The sequence below is a fragment of the Vulpes vulpes genome, chromosome 16, assembly GCF_048418805.1.
Source record: "Vulpes vulpes isolate BD-2025 chromosome 16, VulVul3, whole genome shotgun sequence".
Classification (NCBI taxonomy): Eukaryota; Metazoa; Chordata; class Mammalia; order Carnivora; family Canidae; genus Vulpes; species Vulpes vulpes.
In genome coordinates, this window is record NC_132795.1 from 5,901,681 (window position 1) to 5,924,880 (window position 23,200).

At 62.3% G+C, this 23,200-nt stretch overlaps 2 protein-coding genes and 1 long non-coding RNA gene across 4 annotated transcripts; 1 reads left to right on the forward strand and 2 right to left on the reverse strand.

The window, feature by feature from the left end:
• Positions 1-1,291: 1,291 nt before the first annotated feature.
• Positions 1,292-7,301, reverse strand: CTDSP1 (CTD small phosphatase 1). 2 transcript variants are annotated; one of them, XM_026002168.2, is made up of 7 exons: positions 7,007-7,301; positions 5,500-5,648; positions 4,958-5,062; positions 4,785-4,841; positions 4,106-4,198; positions 3,818-4,003; positions 1,292-3,008 (listed from the first exon to the last, which is right to left on the reverse strand). In XM_026002168.2, exons 1-7 carry the CDS (start codon positions 7,071-7,073, stop codon positions 2,880-2,882), a joined length of 786 nt encoding a protein of 261 aa, XP_025857953.1. In that variant the 5' UTR covers positions 7,074-7,301; the 3' UTR covers positions 1,292-2,879. The 2 variants fall into 2 exon arrangements, with proteins under 2 accessions (XP_025857953.1, XP_025857954.1); XM_026002169.2 differs by having other exon boundaries at positions 4,958-5,059; positions 7,007-7,294.
• A 1,690-nt stretch (positions 7,302-8,991) lies between these two features.
• Positions 8,992-10,693, forward strand: LOC112922556 (uncharacterized). The gene is made up of 3 exons (XR_003235458.2): positions 8,992-9,113; positions 9,603-9,719; positions 10,374-10,693. It is a non-coding gene; the product is annotated as an uncharacterized lncRNA (long non-coding RNA).
• A 738-nt stretch (positions 10,694-11,431) lies between these two features.
• Positions 11,432-20,586, reverse strand: SLC11A1 (solute carrier family 11 member 1). Its single transcript, XM_026002170.2, has 15 exons — positions 20,217-20,586; positions 19,314-19,447; positions 18,438-18,560; positions 18,025-18,144; positions 17,132-17,238; positions 16,623-16,693; positions 16,218-16,285; positions 15,920-16,075; positions 15,090-15,248; positions 13,919-14,008; positions 13,706-13,825; positions 13,128-13,277; positions 12,616-12,689; positions 12,068-12,221; positions 11,432-11,924 (listed from the first exon to the last, which is right to left on the reverse strand). The coding sequence occupies exons 1-15, from the start codon at positions 20,221-20,223 to the stop codon at positions 11,814-11,816; spliced, it is 1,644 nt and encodes a 547-aa protein (XP_025857955.1). The 5' UTR covers positions 20,224-20,586; the 3' UTR covers positions 11,432-11,813.
• Between the last annotated feature and the right edge of the window lie 2,614 nt (positions 20,587-23,200).

Here is a 23,200-nt window from a genome sequence, read left to right on the forward strand (position 1 = left end):
CTTAGGTCACCGGTTCCCGGAATTGCTCCTGTTTCCCAAACCCCTCTGAGCCGCAAGGCAGCAGGAAGCATTTTCCAGACCTCCCGGGCCCTCCCAGGTGGGGTGAGGCGTCCTCCGCGCCCCCCACCTTCCAGTCTCTCTCTCTCTTCCTCACTGCGCCGCAGCAGGTCAGGTTCTAGTCTGCTCAGGTGTCTTTCTCTGCCCTGGAGTGTGAGTTCCTTGAGAGCAGAGGCAGGGCCCAGTCATGGGGTGTCCCTGGGTCCTGGCACCCTGCCTGGCACCCAGCCAACGCGGAGGCCTGTGGTTGAGTTGAACTGTGTGGGTGCCGGCTGTGTGGGCGGCGGCGGTGGGGAGAGGCTGGCTGTGGTCAAGTTCAAAGCCCGGAGCCCTGCTGACTCCCCGGCGTGTCCTTTGCATCCACTGGGATGCAAATCCCGGGGGTAACCGGTGTTTGCTGGGAGGGCAGGACCTCCCGCGGGTCCGAGGGAGGAGGAAGGCAGAGGCGGGCCGGGCGGGTATTCACCCCGGGGGGGTGATGAGTGGGGCTGATGGGCGCCGCGGGGAGAGGGCAGGGAGGCGCAGTCACGCACGCTGCCCCGGGCCTGGGGGGGGGGCAGGCCGCCTGGAGGCTGGATCCCCGAGCCGTGGGGGTGGGGGTGGGGGTACGGCGGGCGGAGCTGGGGCACAGGCACCACCTCGGGCCGGGGCGTGCGCCGCGGGGAGGCGGGTGGACGGCCCCGACCCCCATGTTTGCAGCCCCGGGGGGCGGCGTCGGCGAGGCGGGGAGGCCTCTAGCGGCCACCGCGGGGAGCGGGGAGCGGGGAGGGGGGAGGGCGGGCCCGGAGCTGCCCGGTTTTGCAGAGGAAGTGCTGCCAGGGCCGGAGGGGCGGGGGCAGGAAGTGGGCCGGAGGCTCGTGCAGGGGCGCGGCCGGGAGGGGCCCGGGGCCGCCGGGGGCGGGGGCAGCGCGGGGCTGGGGGGGGCAGGCGCGCGCCCACCCGCCGCCTCCGGGACACCGGGACGCTCCGCGGAGCCTCCCCCCACCCCCCGCCTGCAAATACCGGGCAGGGGCCCCCTGGGGGCGCGGCCGCCCTGCAGCCCCCCCCCCCCCCCGCCCGGGGGCCTCTGCACTTGCGGGGCGGACCCCGAGGCCGGGAGGGGCGCACGCGGCCCCACGTCGCCCTCGCACACCTGAAGCCCCGGGACCTAGGGCGGCCGCTCCCCCCGCCCGCCCTCGGGGAGGGACACACAAGCGCTCCCCCCAGCGTGCCCCTAATGACCACAGAGGCAGGATGGGGTTCTGGCTTTCTCTTTAGTTCCCGTCATACCGTGGGGCACTCAGTCACAGGGAAGGCACTTCAACGGGAAGGTCACCGATTCCGGCCAACCTTGTCCTCCCGCCCCCCCCCCCCCCCAGTTCTCGGAGGTGGAGGGGCAAGGAGATCTCCGTGTGACATCCCCCTTGGCACTGGTACGTGGGTCCCCTTAACTGTTAGGCCGTGGGCAGAGCCCAAGGCCTTGATCTCCAGACTCAGCATTCGGGGAAGGGGTTCCAGATACAGAAGTCAGAGCTGGAAGGCAGGAGGTCTTGGGAGCTGCCCCCAGCCAGCAGGGGGTGAGGCGGGGACGGAGTCGACAGGGGTGGGTTGGCACAGTGGAGGGGGGACAGCTTGGCCAGGCTTCCTGGAGACCCCCAAACCCCACAAGAAGGGTCCCACCTCCTACAGCTCCCCTAAAGGCACCGGTGAATGGAGTGGGTGGGGGAGGCACCGATGGGGTGCAGAGACCCCCCCACACACACTCAGCTGGTGGGCCTAGCACAGTGCTGGGCACAGAGAAGGTGCTGATGTGTTTTGAATTAATGAATAAATTGGAGCAAAGAGGGTGTGAGGGATAGAAGACAGGGCCTGGGGCCCCTTGGCCCAGCCTGTTTCATTCAGAAAATAGCAGTTTAAAAAATGTAAAAATCCTTTCCCTCCCTCCCCGCAATTTATGGGTCCAGGAAAGGGGTGAAGGGGGGGTGTCTCTACCCCGGCTCTTCCCTCTCCCCTTTCCCTAAACATCTATATACACATATACATATTTATATGGCACCACAAAGGGGTCCTGCCTCTGCCCCCACGAGGAGCTGGGGAGCCAAGCCCCAAGGGCCTTGGGGGTGGTCAAGGCAGATGTGAGGGATCAGGGCTTGGTGTGGAGAGCAGCCTTTGGCAGCTGATGAGCCTAGAGAGGCTGGACTCTGGTCCCAGAGGACACACCCGGCTCCCTTCACAAGTGGTAACAGATTTTCTCCCCTCCCTGCCCTGGAGGCAGAGATGGGGGGGGACTCTATCGATCCCAAGGGAGGAGGTGGGGAGACTGTGTCCTCTCCCACCAGCCTAGACTGCAGCCACTTGGAAACTGTTCCAGGCAAGAGCCCACTGACTGCGGCCCTGGGAACCCAGGGCAGGGACAGGGGCTCTACGCAAGGCACTTGGGTGTCCACCATTCCCAGGCTGGGGGGCCCCCGAGGTGCAGGGCAGCAGGAAGCCTGCCCCTCCCCCAAGTAGAACCAGAAAGGGCCAAGGGGCCCAATTTGGCAGCAAAGAAACATGGCAGCAAAGAGAGAAGACAAAAGGGGGAAGCGGCACACAGGACCCCACAGGTCCCCCGAGGAGGAGGTTCTAAGGCACTAAGGCACAGACACAGGGGCCCAGAGGCTCATCAGCCTCGGTGTGGCCGGCTGTCCCCTTCGCAGCCAGGCTGGACAGTTGGGGAGGGCCCACTTCCCCGTGACGCTGAGGTGGCGGCCGTGGTGGCCGCTCAGGATTCTTCAGGAGAAGTCCACGGGTGAGGGGTGTGGGCGTCGGTCAGGGGCAGGTCCTGGCCCCCGGGCGCCTCACTAGCTGCCGGGCCGTGGCTGCCTGAGCACTGAGTACACGTCATCCACGCGGCTGAGCTGCTCAAAGAAAGGCAGGAGGTCGTGGAGCTCGGTGTCACTCATGTTGTCAAACCAGGAGGCCACCGGTACCTGGGCAGATGGACGCAGGCCCGTGAGGAGGGCAGGTGGCTCTGGGCGCAGGATGCCCAGGCCAGCCCTGAGCACCCCTGCCTGCTGGGCCACCTGCCCCACTCCCGGGAAGCCCCTTACCCATGACTTTCAACCATTTTGACGGCAGCCCACAGTAAGTCACGTTTATGCACAATAAAGCCAGAGTTTTACGAAATGACACTTAACCCTTCTGTCTGCAAAGCACACTGATGTTTTCTATTCTATTTGGTTTTTTTAAACCTCCAACTAGGACCCGCCGAATTATTTCTGTGACCCACTAAGTAGGTCACAATTGGCAGGCGGGGCCCCCTCTTCACACAAGCAAGTGGATCGAATGATCAAGAAGGTATGAAAAGGGATCCCTGGGTGGCGCAGCGGTTTGGCGCCTGCCTTTGGCCCAGGGCGCGATCCTGGAGATCCGGGATCGAATCCCACATCGGGCTCCCGGTGCATGGAGCCTGCTTCTCCCTCTGCCTGTGTCTCTGCCTCTCTCTCTCTCTCTCTGTGACTATCATAAATAAAAAAAAATAAAAAAAAAAAAATTAAAAAAAAAAAAAAAGACTATTAAAAAAAAAAAAAAAAAAAAAAAAAAGGTATGAAAAGCAGCAGCGGTGGGTAGATTAGGCGAGCGGGTGGCAGGCACAGGTCACCCAGGGCAGGGAGGAGGACCAGGAGGGCACCAGGCCCCGGACACCACCCAGCATGGCAGTGGGGAGGCCAAGGGGGCCCCCGTGGCCGGACCCTCACCTTGGTTCTTGGCCCCCAACCCGGTCCTGCCTGGCACTCACGGCGTTGTCTGGATGGAAGACATAGGAGGCGGGCGAGTTGTCGAGGATGAGCACCCGCCGCAGGTCTCGGCCCAGCCGGCTCAGGTCCTTGACGTAGTTCCCTCGGTGGAAGACGCAGGACTCGCGAAACAGCCGCGCCCGGAAGGCCCCCCACTTGTCCAGCAGATCGGCCACTGGATCTGCATACTGCAGAGTGGGACATGCGTCACCCGGGGCCCAAGGGGACCCAGGGGTCCATCTGGCAGGTGGGGAAAGGCCAGCGGCCCCAGGAGCCCTTGGGGGGCTCACCTTGGCAAGGCTGGCAGTGAACAGCACACACTCAAAGAGCTCGCCCATTCGCTGCAGGAACTCATCCACGTGGGGCCTCTTCAGCACGTAGACCTAGGGGGTGCGCAGGTGAGGGGCCTGCAGGCCCAGGGCCCGCGGGGAGGGGCGGGGTGGGGCGGGGCGGCAGAGGAGCACAGGCGGGGACTGGTCCCAGGGCCAGCGGGGCACTCCAACTGTCCTTCCAGAAGAGGATTCAAAATGACCTCCAAAGTCTAGCTTCAGGTCCTACTCATGGGGGAGCACTAATTCCCAGTCCTTCCCCTCCCCCCACCTCCGCCTTAGCCAAATGTAGGGGCCTGGGGGCAGCCCCCTCGCCCCAAGGCTGCAGGGCGCCGGCCCCCGAGCCAAGTAATGGAGAACAGGCTGGACAGCACACAACCTATCCTGAATTACTTGAACTGGGTCCCGGGCAAGGTGGGGCAAGGGGGCGCCGAGGAGGAACCCCACTCCCTGCAGGCCTTGGAGGTGGGCCAAGTCCCTGAGGGACCTCGTGACCTGGGGCAAGTCTCACACTTTCTGGGGCCCTTGCTTTCCGCATCTACCAAAGTCCCACCTGGGGTTCTCAGGACTGATGAGAGGAGCCTGGGGTCTGGAAGGCAGATGCCAAGCCCGCCGCCTCCCCCCCCCACCAGCCCCTCACCTGGTGGACCACCCCATCAATCTCCACAGGGATGATGAAGTCGGCGTTGTTCACAGGCTGTGGGGGGCGGAAAAGGAGCTGCTGGGGCGGGGCCCGCAGAGACCACCCACCCCCAAGTCCAGGGCAGGCCCTCTCCGAGACCCCAGGGCTGCGGGCTGCTGGGCAGGGCCCACCTTGAAGGAGCTGTGCACCAGGGTCTCGTCCAGGTCGATGACCACACAGATCTTGTCCGCGTCCTGGGCCTTCGCCTCTGGGAGCAGGTACTGGACTGGGGTCTGCTGCAGGGATGGGCGAGGTAGTTGGGGGCACCTCCCTCAAGGCCAGGTCACTTCTCCCTCCCCCAGCCCTCTATCTGGGGAGACACCACCCCCTTCCCGGCTCTGCCCCTGCCAACTGGAGCCTGGGGCAGGCCACTTGGCTCTGGGCCTCACTTCCCCACCTGGGGAACCAAGGGAGAGAAAGGCTTTCATCTTATGGGGGAAATCCAGAAGCCCCTTGGTTGAGGGGCCCTCACTTGGGTAGCAGTCTTGGGGCATTCAGGGCCAGGCTGGGAAGGCCTGGAGGGCGGGTCTAGGGCTTTGGGAGGGGGGAGGGTTCACCTTCTTCCATATCCTACAGGGCCTGCAGATGGGTCATGAAAAGACCCTTCCTCTAAACCTCCTCCAGGCTGAGCCCCGGTGCCCGGCCCTACAGCTCCCACCTGGCCATCACCCACCTTGGGGACAGCTCCGTTCTCCTCCACCAGCAGTGGGGCCCCACTGTGCGCAGGCAGGGCCTCCCCATCGTCCCGGCAGACGCAGCAGAAAAGCGAATGGAGAATGCCCCGGCTCCGGGGCTTCTGAGAAGCTGCTGACTTCTGGTCACCTGAAGCAGGGAGACCCAAGGTGGGGGTGTCACGCATATGTGCCCAGGTGCGAACCCCTGCGCTGAGAGGGTCTGGCCATGCCCCCTCCGTCCAGAGAGATACACGGCCATGGCTTCAGACCCTCCTGGCAGCCTTGACTCCAGGCCACCCCTCGAGTCCCCACAAAACCTCCCAGCGTGGGCACAAAGGCACCCTCATCGGGAAGTGGGCCGCCTGGAAGGGGCCCACGGACAGTGCCTTCTCTTTTCCTCCCAGCCTTCATCGCTGCTGAGGGATGAGCCCCACCGGGGACACCCACCTGGACACCCACCTGGACGCGCACAACCCCGGCTCGGCGGGGCCCCTACCCAGGAGGGCTGGGGCCTGGGGCCCCGCCGTCCACTCCCGCGCTCCTCCCACCCTTTCCGCCCACGTGGGTCCAAAGTCCTCAGCAAGGCTGGGCCCAGAGGCCGGGAGTGGGGGCCCCTGCCAGTGTCCCTCAGCCATCTGCCGGCCCCGCCTCCCCGCCCTCGCCCCGCCCAGACCTCCGACCTAGCGCGGGGCACCCGCCGCCTGATTGACGGGCCCACCCTCCACCGCCCCTCTCCCGGGCCCCTGCCTTCGGGCGGAGCTAGGCCCCGGGCCCGAGCGGGGCGGACCCGGAGGGGCTTCCCGGCCTCTGGGGTCCGCCCCGGGCCGCGGAGGGGCAGACCCCCAGCCGAGCCCTCCAGCCCCGGGGGCCCGGCCGAGGCGGGCGGCACCGCTTACCGGGTCGGGGCGCGTGTGCACGGGCGCGGCGCCCGCGGGGCCTGCAGCCGGGCCGGGTGCTCAGCCCCACGCGCGGGGCTCCCCGTGGGCGCGCCTGCGACCCTTGAAGGGCTGCCCCACTCCCGGGCCTCCGAGGGGCTCAGCGCCTCCACGCGTGACGCGGAAGTTTGTTGGGATCGTAGCTGAGTGTTGGCGGGAGATCCTCCAGCCCCCCCCCGCCCGCTGTCACCTCGGCGCCCCCTCCGGCGGCCCAGCCGGACCGCGGCCCGGGGCGGAGCCTCAGCGGGTGGCCCGAAGGCGCCCTCGTCAGCCCCCCCCACCTCCCAGCCTCATTGGCGCCAATGGGGGGAGGGGGCGACTGTCGCGCCCGGCGCAGTGCCAGCCCGGGAGACCCGGAAGGAGCCCACGCTCTACCCCTGCCTCAGTTTCCCCACCTCGAGGACTCGGGACGCCAGCGGCTGCAGGCCCCGCCCCGCGTCTCTGAGCCTCGGGAGTTCAGACTGGGTCCCCGCTCGCTCGCGGGCGGGAGCTGAGCGGCCCCGGCAGGTCTCGGCCCCCTCCTCCGCCCACGCCGCCGCCGCGCCGCAGCCCCTCCGCGCAGCCCCAGTACCTTTGCCCCGTAGCGGGCCCCGCGCCTCCTCCTTGGTGATCTGAGTAATGACGGCCGAGCTGTCCATGGGGCCGGGCGCGCTCCGCTCCGGCCGGACTCTGGCCCGGGCGCCCGGCCTCCCCCCCGGCTCGGGCCGGAATCGGGGCGCGGGGGGGAGGGGAGGGGTGGGAGGGAGGGATCCCCGCGAGCTTCGGAGGGGAGGGGAGCCAGGTTCTAAGGGGGAGGGGGAGGGAGGGGGCGCGGAGGAAACTTTGTTACAACATGGAGTTTCCTCCCCGCGAGGCGGATGCAAACATGGAACCCGGGCGCTGTTTCAAGGCTCCCCCTTAAAAGGGCAACGGCTTCGGCGTGACCTGGACTCGGCCGCGGCTTTCATCACCGCTGGGGCCGGCGCGGCTGGGCTCTGCTGGCGGGGAGGCGGGCCCGGCCGGGTTCCTGCCGCGCTCCAGGGGGCGTCGCCTCGCTTCCTGCCGCCCGCCCGCGGGGCCGAGCCTCTGCGGCTGCGTGGCAGGACCGGCACCCGGCCCGCGGTTGCAGCCCGCCGGGGGCCCGGGGCCGGGGGCCGGGGGCCGGGACCGCCCCGCCCGCCGCGAGCGCCCGCGCCGGGGTAGAGCCCGAGGGCGGCGCGACTCCACCTCCGCGCCCGCGGGGGCCCGGCGCTAGCGGCTCCTCGGCGTCCCCGTCTGGGGCCCGGGAATAACGCTGTCTGGGCTGCGAAATGGGTCTTCGGTGGTCGCGGGCGCCACCGGGCAGGAAAGCCCCGAGCCCGGAAGGCTGGCTGCCGGCTCCCACAGGCTGCGCAGAGCCGCAGGGCCGAGCTTTTGGCCGGACTGTGGCGGTCAACACCCCCCGCCCTTTCGGGGCCAGGTGACCCGGATCTGCAGGGCGCGAGAACGAGCCCTGCCCCCGAGGGCCCCACCTGGCGCCCCGCGCGTCTGCGCCACGGCCGGGCACCAGGCTCCCCCGTGCCGCGGGGCCGTCGTGTGCGCTGTTCCCTCTGCCTGCGAAGGCGCTTCCAGCCCCTTTACGGAGCCAAATCCCACTGCCCTCGACGACAAGCCACCTTCTCCGAGGGGCCCTCCTAGACCCTCCCTCTGCCCCCCACGCCGGCCACTCGGTAATCATCGGGGCGGAGGGTCCCGCGGGGGCCGCGCGCAGGGGGCGCTGAGTCCCTGCGGGCCCCGTTCCTGACGGGGGGCGGGGGGTCCACACACATCAGCTCTTGGTACGACGCTGAGCACCTGCCCCTCGGGGCGCGGGGCCACGGCTGCGGCGCGGCCCGCACTTCCACGCGGACCCTTCCCGGGGGAGGCTCCCGTGTGACGCGCCGCGCGGTCGGCGGGGTCGGCGGGGTCGGCTCTGCTTTGTCTCGGCTCCACCGAGCTCTCCCCGTGTCCTTCCTACGCCGCCTTCTCGGCTTAAACACTAAGCCTGACGCCGGGGCCTGGCGGACACGCCTCGGCACTTCCTTCCCCCGCGGGGCCCCGGTGGCGGGCGGAGCGGGCGCGTCCTGTCCCGTCCCGCCGCCGGGTGCGAGCGCGGCGCACGTCCTCCGGGCCCGGGGCGGGCGGGCAGGGCAGGGGCGGGGCGGGCAGGGGCCGGGAGGGGAGGGGCCGGGAGGGGGCGGAGAGGCCCGCGCGGGGCGGCCGGACGACAGCGGCGCCAGCTTTGTGCCCGGCGACGGGGCAGAGGGGAGGCGGCCCGGGGCTGGGACTCCCCCTCCTCCCCCTCCCTATCCGCCCCTCCCCGCCCAGCCCCCCCGCCGGAGCCCCGCGGCCTCCTCCGGCCCCCCCTTCCCGGCGCCCCCACCGCCGCCAGCGGTGATCGTCGCAACGGGTGGCGAGCGCTTGTCTGTGTCCTGCTTTGGCCGCGCCCCCCATCTCGTTCACTCCTCAGAACCACCCCCTGCTTCTCCCCATTTTACAGATAAGGAAACCGAGCTCCGAGAAGTGAAGAACGTGACCCAGCCTTCCGGGCGAGGGTAGAGGTGGGGTTCGGGCCACCAAGCCGAGACCCCTCCCCTTGGGCTGAGCCCCGGGGCCGGGGCCAGGGTGTCAGCTTTATCTCCGGTGGCCGGACTCGCACTGACCCCAAAAGGAAACGTGTGGTGAGGACCCAGTGAACTCCTGGCCTCGCCCCGCCTGAGCAGAGCGGCTCAGCGTCCTCTCCTTTCGTTTCTCTGGCTCTGGAGGCTGGACCCTGGACGCCTGTCCCCTTCTTCCGGAGTCGAGTAGTGGAAGGAATGCACAGGGCACCGGGCAGGGGTGCTGCCCACCTTGGCCCATGGCCCCAGACCTCCCATCCCTAACACTGGCCCCCTCCCAGGCCTCTTCCCCTGGGAGACTTTCCCAGGCTCCCAGGCCTTCCAGGTGGACTCCCCCCCCCCCCCCAGGGGTGGTTAGCAGTGAGGAGCCCTGCACTGCAGGGTCTGGGGGGATCCCAGGACACAGAGGGGTGTGTGTGCCGTAGGGTCTGGGGGTTCTTTGGGCTTCTTCCTGGGGAGGGTGGTGTCCACACTGCACTGCTGCCCCCTAACTGCTAGGCCCCAGCAGCTGGATGTCACTTACCCTCATTTATTTTTCTCCTGGCACCCCAGGAGGAATCAGAGGGGCTGTGGCTCCAGAAACACCAGGGCTCCACTGCTTCTGACTAGCCCCTGTGGACAAGTGTCCCCCTTCAGCACCTCAGCTTCCTCATCTACCAAATGGGATTGGTGAGAGTCCAACCCTAGCAAGTGAAGGGGGGGGGGATCAGCGCCGAAAGGGACAGTGGCCTCCACAGACCCTTGGGGAGAATCCAGGTGCTAGGCCCCTTCCTGACCAGGGGGGACCAGAGCTACTTCCGGGGGTGGAGGCAGCCCCTGCCGGCAGGGGACTGACCTTGACCTGACCTCATCCCTAACCCTTGCCCAGGCCCAGGGTAGCCCCATGGCTGACCCTTTGGTCCCCCCACTTCCTTGCCTGCACGTTCTCAGTGCTAGGCTTAACTATTCAGATGACCAGCCTGCTCCTTCCTCTGGGGCCCCCTGTCCTGCTCACAGGACCCAAGAACTCCCCACAAGGCTGCAAGTCTGTTTTGCACACACCTGCTCCCCCCCCCTCCCCCCCCCCCCCGCCCCCCCGCAGGTTCATTCTCCCCTGGCTGCTCCCCCTCCCCCATTCAGCTTTCAAAATCCTGCTCAGGAGTTACCTGCTCTGGCCCTGGCCTCGCTCCTTTCCAGGGGGGCCTGACAGGCATTTGGGTGGTTCTGTCCTCCCACCCTAGGCCCATTTGCGGTCACTCACTAGTCGTCTCCCCCTACTGGAGTGTGAGCTCCTCCAGGGCTGACGCCTTTAATGGGGACTTTGCTTCCTTCCCCCACGTCCAGCACAAGGATGGCACCCCGTGAATAGTGAACTGACCAGAGAAGGGTGTGCAGGGGTTCGGCAAGGGACACCCAGGAAGCGGGAGAGGAGCACGGACGAAGCCTCCTTCTCCATTACCAGGCCCCCATCCATCCCCCTCTTCCGCGAGCGTGGGTCCCACCTTCTCCAGGGCCAAGCCCAGAGACGAGGATACAGCGGCCTCGGGCTCAGGTACCGCACCCTCGCCCACCCCTTCTCTGGTTGGGCCAGAACCTGTCCCATCCCGTCCCTCCTTAAGGGCCCCACTCGCATCGTTGCCCTTTTAAGAAAGAGGAAATTCTTCTCATAAACAAGCGCCCCAACCTGAGCGCGGAGCTTGCCCCGCCAGATCCCCGGGCACATGGGGGTGCTCCAGGCACAAAGCCCGCCCCAGCCTCAACCCAGGGCAACGCCTGGGGGCCCCTTCTCGCCACCGCTCTCCGCGGCTCCCGGGCTGGGGTCCGAGGGACCCGAAGAGCCTTGGAGGAGGGACTTGGGGGAGCCTAGAAACAGCCCAGGGAGCGTCTGTAAAGTGCAACCTCTGCACCGAGCGAAGGGGTGCCGGGCGGCTCCCAGCGGCCGAAGGGGTTCCCCGCCCACCTCCCCCGCCCCCCACACCCCGCCTCGCCGGGCGGATTCCGAGGCCCCAGGGCGCGAGGCGCCAGCGCCCGCCTCCTCCTTCTCTTTGGCCGGGAGGGGTGAGGCCGCGGCGGGGAGCGAGGGCGCTCGGGACCGTCCCTGCCCCTAGGGGGAGCTGGGAGTCAGCGCCGAGGGAGCATTAAGTGCGCCGCGTGGGAGTCCCGGCCGCCCGCTCCCCTGGGGAGATGGCAAATGAATTGCGCCTCCGAGGCACGGAATCTCGGGTTCCGCGACCTGGCGCCCGAAGAGGGGGCAACGGCGCCTCCGTTTTACTGCCTGAAGAGCGGGTTGCGGGTGGAACCGAAAGTCTGAGGCTAAACCAGCTTGATAGGAACATTCGAGCACAGCGCTTCTAATGGTTCAAGGATGTCGCGCTTTCCCAGCTTCTGCTCTCCTGCTCTTCTTTTGGACAAGAGAAGTGAACTAGCATTTATTGAGCACTCATCAGCGTTCATTCGCCCCCAACTGGGTCCATCGGTCAGGTCGCTCCCATAGGGGTCCAATAAATATTTTCGGAATTACTATCATTTTTAAGTCTCAAAATGTCAGGCACTGTGTTAAAATGCTTTATGTCCATTGCACAGTTGGTGTTGTCCCCATTCTACAGGTGAGGACGCCGAGACTGGAGATTAATCACTCGCTGGAGCTCGGAAGCTGCAGGTCCCGATGGTACCCAGCTTGGCCTGCCTTCAAAGCTCCCACTCGGTCTTGCTGTCTCCACACTCACCCCCGCAGGCCAGTCTGCCCCAGTCTTTCCACCCCGTAGCGGGGCACTGCGTGAGAATTCACTCAGAGATCTTCCCTTTCTCCTCCACATCAGGAAGCCCATACAGGAAGTGTTGATGGGAGCTGTGGGCCAGAAGGGTGACTCCATGGGCAATGAAACAGGTCCAGACCTGAGGGAGGGGAGGCAATGAGGCCCAGGGAGAGCAAGACCTCCTGGGAAACCCCCGAGCATTCCCTTCCCCCAATGCTCTCCATCCATTGCCTCCTATCCTTGCCTCCCCCACCCTCTAGGCACCCTCTGGCCCTACAGTACCAGATAGGTGGCGAGGCCCAGGTAGACTATAGCCAGAAGGGCTACGAGGATGAAGTAGGCAGGGTGTGGGAGGCTGGGCAGGTAGATGACCACGAAGTAGAGGTTGATGGCGCAGACTAGGGCCATGATGAGGGATGTGATGGCCTTGCTCAGCCTGGGAGACAAGGAGGGAGGCTCAGGTCTGGCTGCACCTCCCCCTTCTCCCCACTGCCCCGAGCTCCCCCCCAAAGAGTGAGGGGATACACAAAGCCACTTTTTCTGGGCTGTGGGACCTGGAGCACACCCCTTGCTCCTTTCTGTCCCCCCCCCCGGGCCCTCCATGCCCCACACTGGCAGGATTTGGCAAGAGCAGAATCTGAGATGAGACAGTGAGGAGCTCAGGCTCTAGATCCCAGTCCTAGTTCCCCACACTTGATAGTTGTGTGGCCCTTGCACACGTTGCTTAACCTCTATGAGCGTAACTGGATAGTAATGGCAATTCCTACCTCTGGGTGGTTGAGGATCAAATGCAGACTTACACGTCCAGTGCTTGGGACGGGAGTACTCACCGGCCATTGGCAAACTCCTGCATGAGGGCTGGCATGCTGGTGAACGTAAGGATAGGCAGCACCGCAAAGGGAAGCTGGGGAGAATAGGGGGACGCGGCTGAGGAACCCTGCCCTCAGAATACAGCAGGGAAGGGAGGAGGGGAGCAGGGCTCCAGTCATCCTCTGCCTATGTGCCCTGGGCAAGTCTCCTAAGCACTCAGGGCCTCGGTTTCTCCAGCTCTACGCCCTCCAAAGGTGTGAGGCTTCGAAGCAGGAGAAAGCCTTGCGGGGCTCTCTGGTCCCAGCCTGCCTGAGTTTGAATCCCAGCTCTGCCACTGGTCGCTTAACTGTGTTCATCAGTTTTCCAATCTGCCTAGTGGGGACAGTGGTGGGTCATGTGGGGCCTGCAAGAGCCTTAGAGGCAAGGTGGGCTTAGACCAGTGTTAAGGGTGGGGGGCAGGCTCCACATGGGGGACACCTGCGGTTTCTGCTTAGCTCTGCAGGGGCAAGGGTGCTAGGGACCCCAGGCTCACCAGCAGGCTCTGCAGCACGTTGAGCAGGTCATTGAGACCTGACAGGTCTTTCAGGTCCCTGAAGACTGCCACGAGCACGGTGGGCAGGATGGCGCAGGAGCGAGTGAGGAGCACGCGCGCGAAGCGTGACCACCGCAGCCGCAGGAAGCCCTGGGGGGTGGGGTGGGCACTTTGGCGGTGGGGTGCAGGCCTGAGGAGGCCAGAGGAGGGATCCTCCGGCGTCCCTCAGCCCATCTCACACACTGGGGGTGGGGGGGCCCCTCTGTCTTGCTGTCTCTGAAATGGGGCAGCTCTGACCCTGGTGGCAGACAGCACGGATGAGGAGCAATGGGGGGCGAGGGGGGATCCCCGCTGTACTCCCGCAGCGGAATGCTTGCGACTAGAACTTGTGGGATGAAGGCTGCTACTCGCGCTGGGTCTGCGCCTCACCGCCCGGCATCTCCCTTCTCATCTATGCAGCGGGGCTTCCAGCAGCGCCCTGTGGGCCGCCCTAGGAGCAGGGAGGCTGGCGGCTGAGCCCCCAGGGGTGCCCCCGTGACCTGGGGCTCCTAGGCCCTCCCGGCCGCCCCAGACCCCACCTCCATCACGAACTGTCCCGCGTAGGTGCCGGTCATGGTGGAGCTCTGTCCCGCCGCCAGGAGGCCCACGGCCCAGATGTAGAGCGCCGCGGGCCCGAAGACGCAGCCCAGCATCACGCCCTGCGGGGCGGGGCGAGGAGGGGGGCGGGGTCAGGCATGGCCCCGCCCCCGAGTGGGCGTGGCCAGGGCCGCCCGCCCCCCGCGCCCGCTTACTCCCTGGTAGATGTCCACCTCCACCGTCAGGTTGTTCCTGGGGAAGATCTTGGCGTAGTCGTGGAGGCTGCTGTTGGCGCAGACGTTGAACTGCGGGCACCGGGGGGGGGGGGGGGGGGCTCAGAAACCCAGTCCCCAGGCCTCGGCCGGGGGCCCAGCCCGGTGACCCGCGGTGAACCTGCGGGTACAGTCTGCTCCACTAACCAGTGTGTGTCCTCCGTAATGTGAATTGGCCGCCAACGGCTCAGACTGGGGAAGAATTCCCGCGGGAACCGGGTCTCCGTGTTCCGCGGGGTTTGTCAGGGCCTGGCATTACCCCAGACACAGCTGGCCGGCAGGGACTCAGGCTGCCCCACGGCCTCCTCTCCCTCCACCGACCCCCTTAACCACAGCTCCCAGACCCGCCTGGTCTTTAGGGCCGCACAGCAAGGCAGCGGCAGTGCCTGTGGCCCCCGGGGCTTGGCCAGTCCTCCCCGCCGCAGTGCTCAGCATCCAGGAAGCACCCACCCCTGGCTGGCAGTTGTTAGAGCCCCGTGACACCTGTTCACAAAGACAGGCACAGGTCCCAAACCCCAGGGGGTCAGGGAGCAGCTTTGCATCCTTGGCCGCTGTATCTCCAGGGTCCAGGCACTGCCTGACCCAAAACACATACTCGGTAAATCTTGGCTGAATGAGTGATGGTTTATCTGCTAACAGTGAAGATTATCAGGAGAGCGGACTCAGGGAAGAAAAGGGCCGCCTGCACATCCCCAACTGTGCACTCTGGCTCAGGCAGGCAGACACCTGCTCCCAGAATGCCCTCTGCGGGGTTTGCTGGACAAATCCTGGCCTCCCTTCAAGGTACAGCTGGAATGCTAGTCCTCCAAGACGCCACTCCTCCCTCCCCGTCACCTCCTCTGGGTGTCTGTGCCTTGCAGCCCCTGGGGTGGGTCTGACTCTCTAGGAGCCTACGGGGGGCGGGGGTGGAGGCAGCCGTGACTCCCCAGCAGAGTGGGGAAGGGGTCTCAGCCAGAGGCCAGGTCACTGCACGCCCTCCCCTACCAGGGCCAGATCTGCAGGACAGACATCAAAGGGCTTAGATGTGCTGCCTGGGGGCTCCCACAGAGCCTGCAGAGCGTGGGGGGTGTGTGTGAGGGGGGCAGCTGTGGCTGTGTGGGGATGTGGGTCTCACCGCAGCCTCGTTGGTTTGCTGGTAGAAGGCCTGCCCGAACACCGCTACAACAAAGAGATTGATGAAGAAGGAGACAGACAGGGCGATGCTGGCCTCAATCAGGAAGTACATGTTGGCTTCTCGGATGTCCGGCCGGCGGGACCGGTCTATCTCTCGAGACTATGAAGGTCAGAGGGGGGGAAAGAGCCAACGTTCCTCAAAGCTCCCTCACAGTTTTCTACCCTCACACTTCCCCCTATGTTTTCTTCAGACCCCAGTTCTTTCTAAAGCCCTCTCCGTGGTGCTTTGGACCGGCCTTGGTCAGCTGACCCTCCTCTGCCCCCCCCCCCCCAGTGAGTGCCCAGTTAATTTCAGAAATTAACTGCCTCAGGGCCCTTGCACTTGCCATCCGCCCTGCTTGGAATATCTTCTCCCCTGATCTTCCTTCCCATCTTTCATGTCTCAAAGCTTACCCCCTTGGGCCTTTCCCGGCTTCCTTTTCTAAAGGAGCTCCTGCTTAGTCATTCTCTATCATACTTCTGTGTTTCCTTCCTTCAAAGCACCTTTCACAATCTATAATTCTTTCCTTTACCTGTTTACTTGCTCATGGTCTGTCTCCTCCTCTAGAATACAAGCCCTAGAAAGGCGGATGACCTGTCTGCCCTTGTCATCACTGACCCCGCTCCCAGCACACAGTAGCCGCTCTCTTGCTACATGTTGAATAAATAGAGAATGATTCACTTCCCGCCTAAAATCAGGAAGGCAGGAGCCAACGGGGCCCGGCGCCCGGTTTGGAGGTGGGAGGGGGGCGGGGCAAGGGCATCTCGCCCTCCCCTTGGGTCCCTGCTCACCTTGACCAGGGCCGAGTGCAGGTAGATGTTGTGGGGCATGATGATGGCGCCGACGATGCCCACGGCCTGCAGCAGCTCCGGCCGGCCGCAGCCGGGGCACGAGGGCAGGAGCAGGCCCTGGAGAAGCGCTACCTGGGCGGGACGTGCCACCACGTACTGTAGGGGAGAGGCCTCGTCAGGCTGGGGATGGGGGAGGGGGAGGGGGAGGGGGGCACCCCTCCCCTGGCCGCTAGGGGGCTCTGCCACGGGCACAGAGGAACCCCCTCGGTGCGGGGTGTTGCTAGCCTGGGCCTCCCACCTCGTAGCCGAAGGTCAAGGCCATAATTGTAATAAGGATCCCGAAAAAGGCTTCCAGCTTCCGCAACCCTAGGGGGAAGCAAAAAGGGCACAGTAGCAACAACAACAAAAATTGTAGCACGAGCCGCTGTTAGTGGCCAATATCTCTAGCGCCTTGTGCCCGGCTCGGTGCCGAGCGCTGAACATATATTCCTGCGTGGATCCTGGCCACAGCCCCAGCATCTGTGCTAGGAGCATCCCCGTGGTGTAGACGAAGAAACAGAAGCCCAAGGAACTTGCTCAAGCCCGCGCAGCCAGAGCCAGGGGGCCCGGAGCCTTGCTCTCCCTCTCTGGGTCCAGCAGAGTGTGGTTTTTAGGTTCACTGGCTCCCCAACCCAGGGCCCTCGGAGGTGAGGGGCGCACCCACCGTAGTTGTCAAGGAAGAGGAAGAAGAAGGTGTCCACGATGGTGATGAGGACGCCACCCCAGAGTGGGATTCTGAAACCGGAGGGACGAGGGTCAGCCCAGCCTGGGCCAGGGATCTCGGACTCTCACCCTGGAGCGGCGGCGGGCGTGGGGGTGGGGGAAACGACACTGTGGAGTCTGGCCTCTGGGGAGCAGGGACCCAAGTGGCCCAAGGCAGCCAATGGAGAGGGGCGCTGGACATGGGGAAATGGCACAAAACGCTAGGAAGGGCCAAGCAGGTCGGGGGGGGGGCATGACCCCCAAGGCCCTGAGCTGGGGGCTGCAGTCCTGAAGCCTGTGTGGCCACTTGCATCTCTGTGACTTTCCACAAGTCACTCTACAATTTCAGCATGTGTCAGATGCTCGCCACCAACACAGCACAGCAGCTCTAAGTGGGAGGAGCCTGCAGGGTGAAAGGGACTGGGAGGTACAAGGCCCTGGACGCCAGCGCTGGGGCCCCTGGGGCAATACCGGCCGGCTGACAGCAGGCTGAACGCGATGGCCGTGCCGATGACCTCCTGCATGTCCGAGCCCACGATGGCTAGCTCGATGGTCAGCCAGAGGAGGGTGCGGGGCACCTGCGGGGAGGAGGTCACCCTTCACTAAAGCTGGCACACTTGTCCTTGCTACTTGTTGGTGCCTAATGGCTTTCCATACCGGCACTCCCCTGTTGGGCTGGAGGCCTGCAAACTACATGTGCCGGCCTCGCCAGCTGGCTTCCACTTGGGGTTTGTAGGAAACAATTAAGGGAGATTGAAAGGCGGGGAAATGTCATTTTCCCCCCTACTTCTAGTGGTGTTTCTGGCAGTGGTGCCAGCAAGGGCACCGGGCAGCCTGGGCTCCCGCGGTACTGGTGGCGGTTTGGACGGCGGTGGCCATGCTTCCAGAAACTTGGCAGCAGATGATGGCTCTTGGGCTGCTGCCCAGCAGCTCCCTGATCTCCGGGTAACATCCCTTCCCTGGCTCCCCCAGCTCTTCCAGCACCTTTGTGACCTCATCCCTGCATTAAACACCTTTGAAGTCCCTTGTGGCATGGTTTCCGTTTTCCTGCTGGACGCTGACAGCAGCCGAGTCGCCAGTGTCCACCCCAGCCAATGACCATCCCAAGCCAGTGCCTACCCATGCTGCACCTTGGGCAAGTCACTTCCCCGGGTTTTAATGTCCCTTCCTATAAAACGAGCAGGTAACTCTAACATCCCTCATGGTCTGTGACTGGTAGGTTGAGCCTCAGTCTTCCCATCTATCAAATGGACTTGAACTGCCAAACTTGAGATGGTGTATTTATTTGATCATGGAAGCTGTACATGGCTGTTTGGGGTGTGGGGGGGCCTGTGAGTGCTCCCTGTGCAGGCCCCCGAGCTCACCTTAGGGTAGTAGAGATGACAGATCTCACCCAAGTCCTTGCCTGTCACCACACCCAGCCGGGCAGCCAGGCGCTGGCAGAGCAAGCCCAGCACGGTGGCCCATAGCAGCACCCAGAGCAGCTGTGAGAAGGCAAGGGAGGCCTTGAGTGGGAGGTGGGGGTGCGGCCTGACCCCAGGCTGCTCCTGTGCTCTCTGACTGAGGACGCCCCTTGGGGAGAGAGTAGGGGAGCCAGAGCGAGACCAGCAATCCCCATGCACCCCGCACCCTGGTAGGGCAGCCCTGGGGACCCGTTTCTGGCCCATTTGAACCTGACACCTGCTCCCCCCAACCCCAGCCATGTGGCCCACCCTGGGGAAATGTGGCAAGCTGGGGGGTCTCCTCCGCCCTCCCCGTGGTGCCCCCACTCAATCACTTTGAATCCAGCCACGGCGCCAGCCTGAAGATCCGACTCGATGTTTCCTGGGTCCAGGAAAGCGATGCTCATGAGGAAGCCAGGCCCGGTGAAGGCCCACAGCTTCCTCAGGCTGAATGTGCCCTGTGGGTGGGAGTGAAGCGAGGAGGTGCTGGGGGCAGGGCTGGGAGCAGTGGGCCTTGGCGCGCTCCCCGCTGCAGCCCTTTGGGCTCCTCAGCCCAGGCTGGCCAGCCCTGCCCTCGTTCCCCAGGCCCAGAGCTGCCACCCCTAGGGGTTGGCGGAGGGCTGGGGGGAGGGGGGGCGGGGGAGGAAGCAGCAGGATTTGCTGAGTCATAGTGGATCCGTCTGCTTTCTGGATCTATCCAATTTGGCAACCCGCCTGCACCTGACTAGTTGGCCTCAAGCTTGCCCTGACTCAGCAGATCCTCAGAGCCCAAAGGGGGTCTTTCCTGGGATCAAGTTCCTTGGGTCCTGGTCGTCCTTCCCCAGTCCCTTCTCAGGCCACAGTCTCTCCTCTCTGGAGTCCGCTGAGCCTAGGGTCTCCCCCCATCCCATTCCGAGACTTGGCCTGGCTCCAAATCCTCGAGGCTCCAACCTGAACTCGCCCCAGGACCCTTTCTGTCTATAAGAAAGCTGGGGTTCATTCAGAAAGCCACATGATAATTTTTAGACAAAAAATAAGCCTCCCCTCCCACCCCGCAACCCACTGCCCCAGCTAAGAACTAAAGACAGAAGCAGGTGCCGCTGTCAGTTACTGCTGCTCAGACCTGGAAGGGACTGGCCATGGTCTTCAGGAGACCTCTTGCCCCCCGCCTGTGAGAGCCCACAGCATCCTGTCAGTCCTAAAGGACTCCAGGAGGTTTCCAGCATTCCTACCGGTTCTGTGTCCGGGATGGGGATCTTCTCACTCAGGTAGGTTGTTCTGAGAGGTTCTTGCTGTGGCTCTGAGCTGGGTGGGTGGGAGATGGAGCCATAGTTGGGCCTGCTTAGACTTTGGGGGTCCTTGTCACCTGCAAAGGGCCCCAATGAGGCTTGGTTAGTGACTGGTTCCTTTCTGGTGGCCCAGGGCGAAAGCCATCTGTTCTCTCCTACAGCCTTCTGGCCAAGTGGGGAAATTAAGGCTCACATGAACAGGGCCCCTTGACTCCCATCTTGGGCCTATTACCTCCACCCTTCAAAGGAATGTTTCAAGATATTTATTTATTTATTTATGAGATAATGAGAGAGAGAGAGAGAGAGAGAGAGAGAGCATGAGGAGGGATAGAGGGAGAGGAAGGGGAGAGAATCTCAAGCAGACTCCGCATTCAGCACCCAATCTGGGGCTCAGTCTCACAGTCTTGAGATCATGACCTGAGCTGAAATCAAGAGTTGACGCTTCCCCAACTGAGCCCCCCAGGCGCCCTGACCGACCAAATGTCTCAGAAGATGTGTAGAAATAGAGCTTCTTGAGTTACTCTCCTTCCATGTGGGCACAGAGATTCCCAAACCCAGAGCTCTCCCGCTACAAAGGGGGACACTGGGCTCTGAGGGGCGCATGCTGATGCCAGTGTGCCAGCCCTGTGGCCTCACTCTTGCTCCTGCATCAGCCAGGTAAGCTCCAAACATACAAAGAGGATGCTATGCCCTTGGGGATGCAAGGAGCCCAGGTCCAGGCTGGTGTCCAGAATTTGGGTCAAGACAGGATACCCACGGGGGTTTCGGGGGCCCCTTTGCCTCCCTGACTCTCCCCGCCTCCCGCCACCCCCGCTCCCAGACTCTGACCCTGGAGGGACTACTCACCTGTCATGAGGACGGCAGGCTCCGGCACCGTCTGCGTGTGAGTGGGATGCTGGCAGCTACTCAGCACATGCTTCCCCTCTGAGTGCCGGTGCGCGGCAGCGGGAAAGCTCACGCCCTCCTGGCCTTCCTCCGCTGATCTCAGCTGTCCTCATATACATTGTGAAACACTTTCCAAAGGCAGAAGTGGCCAGCTCTGGCGGAAGAGTCTAGTTGACCAAAATGCAGGAACTTTCGTTCCCCTCCTGGCCTGGGGCCCACAACACTTTTGGCCTCCTGCCAGGCGCCGTATATTCTGTGTCTCCCAAGCCAGCTCTGATTTCAAGACATTTCCTGCTACTTGGGCGTTCATGTCCAGATCACATGGCTGCCCCCCCCCACCCCCCCGCCCCACACAAGCAGTCAGGCCCTTCATTTCAGTCTGGAGTTCCTGGCAATGGGAGTCCTGATGGCTACCAAGCCTCAGTTTCCCCTTGAGTGCTCAGAGGGGAAGACCGTCAGGCAGTGCCACAGGGACATGCATTGATGACTCGGGCCAGAGAGAGCCTCAGAAGAACGTGGCGCTGGAATTCTGGTCCCGATCCTGCCACTGACTCACTTAAGATTGTCAGCAGGCCAGCCCTTTCTCTAAACTTGTTTCTTCTGTTACATGAAGGGCTCAGACTAGCTGAGGGGTTAAAACTAGATGCCCAAGAAGGCCAAGCAGGTAAGATAACCTACAAGACAGGTAGGGAGTACGAAAAACAGTGCTGGTGGTTCAGTGTTAAATGAGAAATGGTGCTGAGCCTCATTGTTGGGGGTGGGGGGGCGGTGGGTAACAGCGAGTGGTGGTGACTGTAGCAACACAAGGGACACTGCCTGAACAGGGCAGTGCCTCCAGAGTTCTAGCCAATTGTCATGGGGGAAGGTGTGCCCACTGTCACCACATCTTCTGATTTGTCAAGAATATTGGAAGGTTTTGAGTTTTATGCAACATATGCTTTTTGAATCATAGGCTAAAAACATTGAAAATACTGTGTAATCTAAACAAAAGATTCCTTTAGGCTGGCTTCCACTTGAGGGTTATCATCTGTAAGCTCTGGATGAATGCGGGGGGCGGGGGGGAGCGGGTAAGACTCTCCAGGTCCCAACTGCTTCTCCTTGCCTGTCGTGTGCCTTACCTCCCTTGGGGCCTTCTCCTTCCCGTGCCCACTCCTGTCCTCTCTCCTTTGGCTTTCTTTTCCTGCCAAGAAAATTCAAAACCAATCTTTGGGGGTTCCAGCTCCAAGGTCTGAGATCTCAGGATCCAGAGAAAACAGGGCCAACCTCTCAGGCCCAGACCTGAACTAGGACATGATGGATCCCCATGTCATCTCAAACACTTTAGCCAAAGCTTGGGAGTCGGGTGGGAGGCTTTGGCAACCAATTTCCTGGCTCCTCAAGGATGGGGGAGGTTGGAGGGGCTGGAGAGGTGGGGGTATGGGAGGAAGAGTGAATGATAGGTCATTCATAGTGGAGAGAGGAACGTCATGGTTTGTCACTGTGCAATCCTATTGCTCAATGAGCTGCACAGTCTCAAATTTCCCAATCACTATCTGGGCTTGTAGGGGATGGCTGGGGTTGGGGCTGGGGTAGGATGTTGTGATGGTTACTTTTTATTGTCAACTTGACAGGGTCACAGTGTGCACTGACACTTGGTCAGATATTCAGGGTGTGTCGGCGAGGGTATTTCTGGAGGAGATTAACTTTGGAATCCACAGGCTGAGTAAAGCAGATTTCTCTTCCCAATGAGGGTGGGCCTCATCCAACCCACTGAATGGAACGAAGGGCTGAGTAAGGCAGTGTTCACTCTCTCTGCCTGTCTTCGAACTGAGAACTTCTCTTGCCCTCAGGCTTGCCTTGGACTCGAACTTAGACCATTGACTCTCCTGATTCTCGGGCCTTCGGACTCAGACTGGAATTGCATGTACCGTCAGTGTACCTGGGTCTCCAGCCTGCAGATCTTGGGACTCCTCAGTCTCCATACTCACGTGAACCAAGTCTTTAGTATCTTTCTATCTATCCATCTTTATTTTCTTTCTTTCTTTCTTTCTTTCTTTCTTTCTTTCTTTCTTTCTTTCTTTTCTTTTCTTTTCTTTTCTTTTCTTTTCTTTTCTTTTTCTTTTCTTTTTTTTTCTTTTCCTCTTTTTTAAGATTGTATTTATTCATGGGAAACACAGGGAAAGAGGCAGAGACATAGGCAGAGGGAGAGGCAGGCTCCTCTGCTGGGAACCCAACATGGGACTCAATGGGGACCTGAGCTGAGGGTAGACGCTCAACCACTGAGCCACCCAGGTGCACTATCATCTATATTTTTCTGTTGGTTCTGTTTCTCTGGAGAACACTAGGGTAGACTCAGCAAGGATAACTGATTAATAACTGATCAATATCTGCCCAACCTCTACCTTATGGAAGAGGCAGTGCAGTGTGATAGTTAAGAGCAGAGTTTCCTGGCAGAGTTATCAGCAAGTGGGGAGCTACTAAGCTAGAGCTCCAGAAATCTCCATGGCAGTCCCCTTGGGCCTGGAACTGCCGCTGAATCCTAAACCCTGTGGGTTTAGGGTGAGGTTTCATGAAGAAATTTCCTCAAAATGGATTACAGACTTAAAAGTAGATATAAAACTAAAAATTTTAAGATAAAAGTTGGAGAAAATCTTCAGGATCTAGGACTGGACAAAGACTTAGACTCAACACCAAAAGCATGATCCATAAAGGAAAAAAATTGATAAATTGGGCCTCAACAAAATTACCAGCATTTGCTCTGTGCAAGGTCCTTTTAAGAGGATGAAAGGACAAACTAATTTAGTTTGTCTAAATATTGTCAGAGAAAATATTTGCAAACCACATATCTGACAAAGAGAAAAATCTCTTACTACTTACTTAACAGCGAAAAACCAAGCAATTCAGTTAGAAATGGGCAAAAATCATGAACAGACATTTCACCAAATAGGATGTACAGATGGCACACA